This window comes from Oncorhynchus kisutch, linkage group LG19, assembly GCF_002021735.2.
Source record: "Oncorhynchus kisutch isolate 150728-3 linkage group LG19, Okis_V2, whole genome shotgun sequence".
Classification (NCBI taxonomy): domain Eukaryota; kingdom Metazoa; phylum Chordata; class Actinopteri; order Salmoniformes; family Salmonidae; genus Oncorhynchus; species Oncorhynchus kisutch.
The window spans coordinates 56,176,155-56,187,472 of NC_034192.2; the positions used below are offsets into that span (position 1 = coordinate 56,176,155).

Sequence of the window (11,318 nt, forward strand, 5' to 3'; positions counted from 1 at the left end):
CTCTAAGAGATGGAGAGAAAATAGTCTCTCCTTCAGTTAAGGTCCCTTGGGGCCCCGTCTTCATCAAAGGGCCTTTCTCTGAGATTCTGGGTCTAGGTCCCAAAGGTGAGACAGATGAGAGAGAGAACAGATAGAGGTGACAGAGAGAACAGAGAGATGAGAGAGACAACTGAGAGAGATGACAAAGAACAGCGAGAGAGAGAGAGAGAGAGAGAGAGAGAGAGAGAGAGAGAGAGAGAGAGAGAGAGAGATGAAAGAGAAAGAACAGAGAGTGATGAGGTAGAGGTTAATGGATCTGGGCCCTACGGCAGATGACCTGCTGGATGAAATACATAGGCCACATTTTTTCTTTCAAATATGTTTCTCAAACTAGAACCCTGAAGAAAAACTGTTGAACTGAACCCTGAAGGGAAACTGTCGAACTGAACCCTGAAGGAAAACTGTCGAACTGAACCCTGAAGGGAAACTGTCGAACTGAACCCTGAAGGAAAACTGTCGAACTGAACCCTGAAGAAAAACTGTTGAACTGAACCCTGAAGGGAAACTGTTGAACTGAACCCTGAAGGAAGACTGTTGAACTGAACCCTGAAGAAAAACTGTTGAACTGAACCCTGAAGGAAAACTGTCGAACTGAACCCTGAAGGAAAACTGTCGAACTGAACCCTGAAGAAAAACTGTTGAACTGAACCCTGAAGGGAAACTGTCGAACTGAACCCTGAAGAAAAACTGTTGAACTGAACCCTGAAGAAAAACTGTTGAACTGAACCCTGAAGGGAAACTGTCGAACTGAACCCTGAAGGAAAACTGTCGAACTGAACCCTGAAGGGAAACTGTCGAACTGAACCCTGAAGGAAAACTGTCGAACTGAACCCTGAAGAAAAACTGTTGAACTGAACCCTGAATGGAAACTGTTGAACTGAACCCTGAAGGAAGACTGTTGAACTGAACCCTGAAGAAAAACTGTTGAACTGAACCCTGAAGGAAAACTGTCGAACTGAACCCTGAAGGAAAACTGTCGAACTGAACCCTGAAGAAAAACTGTTGAACTGAACCCTGAAGGGAAACTGTCGAACTGAACCCTGAAGGAAAACTGTCGAACTGAACCCTGAAGAAAAACTGTTGAACTGAACTCTGAAGGGAAACTGTTGAACTGAACCCTGAAGGAAAACTGTCGAACTGAACCCTGAAGAAAAACTGTTGAACTGAACCCTGAAGGGAAACTGTTGAACTGAACCCTGAAGGAAGACTGTTGAACTGAACCCTGAAGAAAAACTGTTGAACTGAACCCTGAAGGGAAACTGTTGAACTGAACCCTGAAGAAAAACTGTTGAACTGAACTCTGAAGGGAAACTGTTGAACTGAACCCTGAAGGAAAACTGTCGAACTGAACCCTGAAGAAAAACTGTTGAACTGAACCCTGAAGGGAAACTGTTGAACTGAACCCTGAAGGAAGACTGTTGAACTGAACCCTGAAGAAAAACTGTTGAACTGAACCCTGAAGGGAAACTGTTGAACTGAACCCTGAAGAAAAACTGTTGAACTGAACTCTGAAGGGAAACTGTTGAACTGAACCCTGAAGGAAAACTGTCGAACTGAACCCTGAAGAAAAACTGTTGAACTGAACCCTGAAGGGAAACTGTTGAACTGAACCCTGAAGGAAGACTGTTGAACTGAACCCTGAAGGAAGACTGTTGAACTGCATTGCAGAGATATTCCCTGAATGTCTCCATCAAATCATCAAACCATCCATCGGCAGACTCGACAGCCTTGGTTTCTCTAATGATTGCCTCGCCTGGTTCACCAACTACTTCTCTGATAGAGTTCAGTGTGTAAAATCGGAGGGTCTGCTCTCCGGACCTCTGGCAGTCTCTATGGGGGTGCCACAGGGTTCAATTCTTGGACCGACTCTCTTCTCTGTATACATCAATGAGGTCGCTCTTGCTGCTGGTGAGCATCTGATCCACCTCTACGCAGACGACACCATTCTGTATACTTCTGGCCCTTCTTTGGACACTGTGTTACCAACCCTCCAGGCAAGCTTCAATGCCATTCCGTGGCCTCCAATTGCTCTTAAATACAAGTAAAACTAAATGCATGCTATTCAACCGATCGCTACCTGCACCTGCCCGCCTGTCCAACATCACTACTCTGGACGGCTCTGACTTAGAATACGTGGACAACTACAAATACTTAGGTGTCTGGTTAGACTGTAAACTCTCCTTCCAGACCCATATCAAACATCTCCAATCCAAAGTTAAATCTAGAATTGGCTTCCTATTTCGCAACAAAGCATCCTTCACTCATGCTGCCAAACATACCCTTGTAAAACTGACCATCCTACCAATCCTCGACTTTGGCGATGTAATTTACAAAATAGCCTCCAATACCCTACTCAACAAATTGGATGCAGTCTATCACAGTACAATCCATTTTGTCACCAAAGCCCCATATACTACCCATCATTGCGACCTGTATGCTCTCGTTGGCTGGCCCTCGCTTCATACTCGTCGCCAAACCCACTGGTTCCATGTCATCTACAAGACCCTGCTAGGTAAAGTCCCCCCTTATCTCAGCTCGCTGGTCACCATAGCATCTCCCACCTGTAGCACACGCTCCAGCAGGTATATCTCTCTAGTCACCCCCAAAACCAATTCTTTCTTTGGCCGCCTCTCCTTCCAGTTCTCTGCTGCCAATGACTGGAACTAACTACAAAAATCTCTGAAACTGGAAACACTTATCTCCCTCACTAGCTTTGAGCACCAACTGTCAGAGCAGCTCACAGATTACTGCACATGTACATAGCCCTCCTATAATTTAGCCCAAACAACTACCTCTTTCCCAACTGTATTTAATTAATGTATTTATTTTGCTCCATTGCACCCCATTATTTTTATTTTCTACTTTGCACATTCTTCCATTGCAAAACTACCATTCCAGTGTTTTACTTGCTATATTGTATTTACTTTGCCACCATGGCCTTTTTTTGCCTTTACCTCCCTTATCTCACCTCATTTGCTCACATCGTATATAGACTTGTTTATACTGTATTATTGACTGTATGTTTGTTTTACTCCATGTGTAACTCTGTGTCGTTGTATGTGTCGAACTGCTTTGCTTTATCTTGGCCAGGTCGCAATTGTAAATGAGAACTTGTTCTAAACTTGCCTACCTGGTTAAATAAAGGTGAAATAAAATAAATAAATAAATAAAAAACCAGAACCCGGAAGGAAGACTGGGTCAAAGCAGACGGCGTTGGCTTAGATTGCTGATAGCAATGTTTATTGAAAACATAAATAAAGTTGCACAATGCGCATTTTTCTCTCAAATACATTGTTACAGTTGTTGATTAGCTGGCTAGCTGGCATATTTTAACCATATTTGCATAGACCTCAGTTAAAACCCCTCAAAACAAGACAGCTCGGAGATTCCAACTAGCGATCTTTCAGTTACTGACCTAATGCTCTTAAGCGCTAGGCTATCTGCCGCCACATAGCAATTTCTTGTCCTTGTTGCTAGCTACCAGGCCATCCAGAATCACAACAACACACAACCTTCTGCCCCTTTGAAGCGCGGACATTGTTTTCATGACGTTGTCAGCTAACCCATCTATAGGGAATAGGGTCCCATTTGAGACGCAGCCAGTGACTTGTGACTGAACATGCTAACAGGCTTACATGCTAACCGGCTAACATGCTAACAGGCTAACATGCTAACAGGCTAACATGCTAACATGCTAACAGGCCAACATGCTAACAGGCTAATATAGTGTGATTATAGGACATGGTAGGCAATGACTCACAATGTTGACTTGTAGTGGACCAGAGCCTGTTCTGAGCAGTCTCCTCCTGCAGCTGCCAGCCTCTCCATCACCAGGACACATTGAGGATGACTGGGAGTCTGCTGTAGTGGACAGACACACAGACAGTTCAACTACCACACACACACACACACACACACACACACACAAACACACGCACACGCACACGCACACACACACAAGCATTCGTACACCAACATGCACATACTGACACAGGCAGGCAGGCACGCACACACATGTGCACACACACATGTAGTACCTGTGTGTCGCGGAAACAGGGCCAGAGTGGTAAGACTGCTGGGGGGGAGGGAGTGACACCTCTGAAGAGACACTCTGAGGGGGGGCTCTAAAGGTGATGCCCCCGGGGGACGAGACATGGCCTGGAACACACTGGACAGTTACGCAAGCACACACCCAACGTCTCTCACATACAGTACATACAGTACATACAGATCCCCCAAACAACACATCTTCTTTCCTTCTCAGAGTGTAGAACATTTAAACCCAACAGTATATTCTGGTGCATAGGTTCTGAGTGCATGCCGCATACAACCTTGTGATACAATATGAATTATTCCTACCAGTCAGGTGATACAGTATGAATCATTCCTACCAGTCAGGTGATACAATATGAATCATTCCTACCGTCAGGTGATACAGTATGAATCATTCCTACCAGTCAGGTGATACAATATGAATCATTCCCACCAGTCAGGTGATACAATATGAATCATTCCTACCAGTCAGGTGATACAATATGAATCATTCCTACCAGTCAGGTGATACAATATGAATCATTCCTACCAGTCAGGTGATACAATATGAATCATTCCTACCAGTCAGGTGATACAGTATGAATCATTCCTACCAGTCAGGTGATACAATATGAATCATTCCCACCAGTCAGGTGATACAATATGAATCATTCCTACCAGTCAGGTGATACAATATGAATCATTCCTACCAGTCAGGTGATACAATATGAATCATTCCCACCAGTCATGTGAATGAGTCTCCAGGTGAAAAGTTCATAGGGTGAGTTATTATAATGAGGGAATAATGTATGGACAGAACGTATGGGAGCGGTGATGCAGATAATTGGCCACAGACAGAAATAGTGAACGAGAGAGACAGCAGAGAGCGAGAGGAGAGAGAGAAATCAAGAGAGCAGAGAAAGAGCAGCTCAAGGAAAGGAGGATATATGAATACAGCCTTGTAGAAATGGGTCAGAGCGTGTAGCATTGTTGTAGCGTAGGAGGGTATAAATACAGGGTTTGTAATCTCCTCCCATCAAAGCATGCAGCGCGTGTCGTGGTTGATTCATTACTGGTCCTACCAGCTAGGAGGACTACAGCCTATATTTAAATCAGGGTTGGCAGAGACTACTGGTCAGTCTCCACACACACTCCCACTTTCATTCTCTCAGCAGTGGGATAATGTGTGTGTGTTTGTGTGTGTGTGTGAGGTCTTACTCTGTGACTCTGCGCGGGGTCTGTCTCCAAGGTAACAGAGGGCTCTATGACAGAGCATGGTCTGGCCAGACTGCCCGCCTGTCTCCGACCCGGCGGCAAGAGGTGCATCATGGGACCGGGCCTGCGTCTGTGCCGGCACAGAGAGCCCCCTGTGGCCTGCTGAGTGACGGCAAACGCACAGCCCTCTGGGAAGGGACTGCAGACTCGGAGGTCGACCAGTGCTGAGGCGGGACGGGGGCGAGGGCGGGGGGGCTTGGGAGGGGCAGGGGTCTTCACTGGACTAGAACAGGACTGGACTGACCTGGGTCTCCTCAAAACACTGCCTGATAGAGCTCCCTATTCAACCAACCAATCAATCATCAGTCAATCAATCAATCTGGTTCTAGGTAACAATTCCATCAAACTCCATTCACAACCCTGATTTCTATAGTTGGTTTCCATTTTAGTTTCCTTACAGGAAAATCCACTGTTAGACAAAGCCCAGTATTACTCTGCAGGATAATCCACTATTAGACCAAGCCCAGTATTACTACAACCCACTGTAGTGCAGTACAGGAGGGCCTGACATGTCCTGACTCGCTGTGAGAGAGACACCGGAGGGCAGATGAGATGAGTAATCTGAACGGTGCGGGGAGACGGAGGTGTGTGTGAAGCTGCAGTTAGGGTGGGGGCAGTCACACACACACACACACACACACACACACACACACACACACACACACACACACACACACACACACACACACACACACACACACACACACACACACACACACACTGTTTTCTGTTGCACATATTTGCTCTACCACGCCTGATTTGACTAATTGATGGCTTTAAATTAGTTGACTGGCTGTGGCTGGAATAGAATACACGTGTGGAATGTCTAAGGGATCCCTGAGGACTGGGTTGGGAACCACTTTTAGAACTAAATTCCCATGTTTTTTTTAGGACAAGATTTGCTGGTGTGTTTCTGTGTGACAGGAAGGGGCAGGAAGGACAGACTACTGTGGTCTAACTAACACCTCTGACTCTACTTCCTCCTCCGGCCAACAGATGGGGCAAAAGAATACCCACAACATGCTCTCTGTACATTACCCTCTCTAACAGAGAGAGACCTATAGTCTACTTATTAAATGTTGTACAGTACAAGTAACTGTTATGAGACTTGCATAAAGCATTTAGATGATTTCTGTTTTAAAAAGCAAAAGAATGATGATGTTTAACAACGTTAGAAAGGTTAACAATAAGACAAAGTTGTAATGTAATAGTATTGTAATAGCTACATAATGACAGGATCTGATAACGACGTAGAATGAATGAATGATTTGATAGGACTGAATAAAATGTGGTGATGACTTACAATAACACATTTTTATCATTAACAGGCACAGATTACAAATAACTATTTGAATTCCTTACTGAATTGATTTGCAGTCCCTTACAAAAATGTTTGTGGCAAATTGTGGCAAAATTGCAGCAAACAAAATAGTGTGTCACAAAATACTGCCAGAAGTTTGCAAATGTTTGCCAGTGGTGAATCTGTGGTAAACCTTTGGCAACAATAATATTTATTGCAACTAGTGGCAAACAGTTCGCCAGAGTTTTTTTTCCGTCAAGATTCTATTTGAATCTATGGCAAACCTGTGGTAACAATATTTATTGCCAGCAGTTCAAAACAGTTTACTGGAAGCCATTTCTGATGAACACATGACTTCCAAGACCAGTAACCGCAGGAAGGACAGTAAAAAATTGCAATCAAGGGAATTCTAAAAATGTGTTGAAATATGGAAACCAAACTAGCTACCTACCAGTGAGTGAAGTGATTAATTAAACATCCTAATAAACTTTAAAATTGGGTTAGTTAATTGATGACTAGTTAGCAATGTTATATTTTATGGGATAGAGTGAAACACATTTTGTTGATACCAGTTTCAATCTGTCAGCGTCACTGACTGGCTAGCGCTTAGCTAGCTAACATTAGCTATCATAATATTGTACAATTAATGTGATCGCTAGCTAACTAATGATTTGCCTAAACAATTATATTTTTTGGTGAATACATTGTCTTATTATACCAATATGCATTTCAATATGCTAGTATCACTGTTCAGTAGCATGTTTGCTAGCACAACAACTAAGGTAGCAACAATATGAGCTGACTTGACATCCAAGCCAGACTTCACTTTTGCAGATGGATACCCTTCCCCTACCTGTGGTGTTGGAAGGGGCTGTATCGGCAGAAGGATAAATCAACACCCTGGGAAGATGTTTGTGGTGCACTCGATCATAACACTGTATTTGAGTGTATCATCTTCAATCTTGATGAGGTAAGTAAATGCATGTAGTATTCTCAGAATTGTAGGCCATACATTCATTCTTCGTAACAATTAGAACTTTCATTGCTTTAAACTAGTAGCTAGCTCATCTTCATCATGTGTTCCATCACTGTTTCTTGAAGCAATCAGTTACAAGACAAAAAGACAGACTGAGGCCTTCAATGAAACTGAGGACAAAGAAATATGCATGAACCAGGTCAAGGATGGCTTTGAGATGTAAGTTAACAATAATTCATTTTGGAACATTAATATGAATTGCCATATTAGGCATAACTCAATTTTATGTTTATTTTCTTCCACCCAAGACTTATATACCTGAGTCAAGAAGAAGAGACAACTAGTAGTCCCCAGTCTAGATTGAAAATCATAATCAGTTGATAAGTTCGAATCAGTTGTGTTGAGACTTGGCTGAAGAAATATTTTGTATACTGTGGCTCTCTATGAACACTTGGACACATATTAAAAGCTAAGTCCCAGTTTGTGCATGCTACATCGTTTGTATATACAGTGGCTTGCAAAAGTATTCACCCCCTTGGCATTTTTCCTATTTTGTTGCCATACAACCTTGAATTAAAATTGATTTTTTTTTTGGGGGGGGGGGGGGAATATCCAGTCTTTGCTCTTTTCTTCATTAGCCTGCTGATCATTTCAATTTGGATGTATTTATTTATAAATGTTATCACATGGTGTTTAGTATGTTTAGTAGTGTATGTTTAGTACTGTATGTTTAGTTATCTCTGTGAGAAGCAAGTTCATTTACAGTTATATGTGAGTGGGTTCATGTAGATATAACATTTCAATGTTGTTAACACACAGTCACCAAAAACGGGATCTAATTTGTATATTCATACTGAGTTTTCAGAAAATTTGCAGCAAACAGTAGAATGTTAGCCATATGTTACCCAGAATTGTTTGCCAGAAGTTTACAAGTCGCCGCAACAGTTTGCCACAAAACTAATTTGCATGTGAAAATATGAGCTTGCCACAAATCTACAGCAAATTGGCCAAAGGTTTGCTACAACTGTTTTCCAGAAACCTGTTTTTCTCAATAAGGGGTGTTGAACATAAAACAGTTTTCATGTTTATCATCAACATACTCACCTTAAATACTTCCTGGTGGCAGTTTCCTGCTGGCTCCCTAGTGGCTACGGTCTCTTCTTCCCGTAACTTTGATTGGCCGTTTGGAAGGTGTGTCTGATCCGAGACAGGTAGAGCATCCTCGGAATCCAGATAATTTCCTGAGTGTCGCTCTCTTCCCTCTCTTTCTCTGTCTTCCACTGTAGACAGACATTCTAAGTGGTCTCTGTCTCCCACTGTCTCTTTCTGAGTCTCTCTCTCCAGCCTTGAGTGTGGCACATGATTCTCTACTGTGGCTACAGAGGTGTGCCGTGTCTGTCTCTCTGTCTGTCTGACTGGCTGGCTCTCTGTCTGTTTGTCTGTCTGTCTGGCCGTTTCCAATGAGCTCACACACACCAGGCCGTTAACGCTTGGTGAGTCCGGACATACTCTCCAGGCCTTCAGCACCACTCGAGGAGACCGTCTGCCTATCAGAGGAGTGGGTGAGGCAGGGTCACAAGTAGGGGAGCGAGGGGGGTGAGGGGTCAGGGGTGAGGCGGGTGTTGGGGGACACTCTGGATGGTCCTCACTGCGGAGGGTCAGGGACACACTGTGGACGTAGTCCCCCAGATGCTGCCCTGCTCTGGGGGAGTCCAGTGGCGTCCGCTCCGCCCCCCCCTCTGGAGGAGAGAAGGAGTGAGTAGACATTCGCCATTTTCTAGCCGTCTCTGCAACGTTGCTGAAGAACTTAATCAGACCCCCAAAATGTCCACCTTTGCTGTCAGAGTGTTTTGTAGCAGCTGGCTGAAAGTCCCGGATGCTCTCGATGTCCACCGAGCCGTAGTCAGAGTCCATGGTCTTGTCCAGTGTGTGTAGCTCTGAGTCAAAACTCCTCTCTGAGTAAGCTGGGTTCCCCTTCCCCAGGACAGAGATCTTCCTCAGGTAACTCCACACGTCAGCTCTCTTAGACCTCCTCCCACCCAGCGGGGCCTTGGGGCCGCCCCTCACACTCTGCTCCTCACACACTTCTGCTGAGGTAGTGTTACAGTTAGAGGAGTGATTGGCCTGCGCCTGAGCCTGGACCTGAGATCTCTTGGTGTAGGGGACTCTCTCTGTGGGCTTAGAGCCGTTCTGGGTAGCAGGGTCCACTAGCGAGGGAAGATGGTGTCTGTCCAGGGTAGCTGTCAGATCCATGTCCTCAAATGAACAGTCGAACCCGGCGGTATGTCCGGCATACGAGTGCCTCTTGGCGTAGTGGCGGAGTGTGCTCCTACCGGGATGTAGGGCGGGTGAGGGGAGGAAGTCCCGGCAGAACGAGTCATCCTCCCTCTCTCCATCTCTGAACTTAGTGCTGGACCTAGACATCTTACCCACCCTCCCCTTGAAGACACCCGGAGAGCGAAGCTTCTTGATGGAGCGGACCTTGTCAGCGAAGGACAGTTTAGGGATAAAGGCCTCCTCTCCAGGGAGGATCATGGAGTGAGGTCTTCTGTTATCCAGTTCTGAAGTCGCTTTTCGCCGGGTCAAGATCTTCCAGATGCCTCCTGTAGCTCTTGGTCTACGGTTGACATCCGGGTGCTCCATCCCAGGGGTCTGAGGGGGTGCCTGGGTCTCTGCCTGTCTATCCCCATCCCCCTGCCACTGTCCCTGGGCTTGGCCTGGACCCTGACCCTCTTCTTGACTCTCTCCCTGTCCCTCTCCCTTCCCAGTCTCCTGGATAGATACAGTGCCGGTCTCATTCTGCACATCCAGAGACACGTTGAAGACTTTATTGACGAACCCGTTGGGGTCGCTGCTGTGGGAGGCGGGGCTGTCCGTGTGTTCCATCCTCTCTCATCTCATCCTACTACAGCTCTGTCAGCTATCAGCTCTGTCAGCTATCAGCTACGTCAGCTATCAGCTACGTCAGCTATCACCTATGTCAGCTATCAGCTACGTCAGCTATCAGCTATGTCAGCTATCAGCTACGTCAGCTATCAGCTACGTCAGCTATCAGCTCTGTCAGCTATCAGCTACGTCAGCTATCAGCTATGTCAGCTATCAGCTACGTCAGCTATCAGCTATGTCAGCTATGTCAGCTATCATCTCTGTCAGCTATCAGCTACGTCAGCTATCAGCTACGTCAGCTATCAGCTATGTCAGCTATCAGCTAAGTCAGCTATCAGCTCTGTCAGCTACATCAGCTATCAGCTCTGTCAGCTATCAGCTACGTCAGCTATCAGCTATGTCAGCTATCAGCTATGTCAGCTATCAGCTACGTCAGCTATCAGCTATGTCAGCTATCAGCTATGTCAGCTATCAGCTACATCAGCTATCAGCTCTGTCAGCTATCAGCTACGTCAGCTATCAGCTACGTCAGCTATCAGCTACGTCAGCTATCAGCTACGTCAGCTATCAGCTCTGTCAGCTATCAGCTACGTCAGCTATCAGCTACGTCAGCTATCAGCTATGTCAGCTATCAGCTAAGTCAGCTATCAGCTCTGTCAGCTACGTCAGCTATCAGCTCTGTCAGCTATCAGCTACGTCAGCTATCAGCTATCAGCTCTGTCAGCTATCAGCTCTGTCAGCTATCAGCTCTGTCAGCTATCAGCTACATCAGCTATCAGCTATGTCAGCTATCAGCTACGTCAGCTATCA

General features: G+C 45.4%; 1 protein-coding gene across 1 annotated transcript in view; it reads right to left on the bottom strand.

Moving 5' to 3' along the window:
• The window catches only part of LOC109882158 (uncharacterized), a 77,663-nt gene extending 67,038 nt beyond the window's left edge, over positions 1-10,625 (bottom strand). The window contains exons 1-4 of the mRNA XM_031797262.1: positions 8,727-10,625; positions 5,290-5,625; positions 4,077-4,197; positions 3,800-3,900 (exon numbers count right to left, since the gene is read on the bottom strand). Coding sequence (XP_031653122.1) covers positions 3,800-3,900; positions 4,077-4,197; positions 5,290-5,625; positions 8,727-10,508 — 2,340 coding nt within the window. The 5' untranslated portion in view covers positions 10,509-10,625. The remainder of the gene's footprint in view (positions 1-3,799; positions 3,901-4,076; positions 4,198-5,289; positions 5,626-8,726) is intronic.
• Between the last annotated feature and the right edge of the window lie 693 nt (positions 10,626-11,318).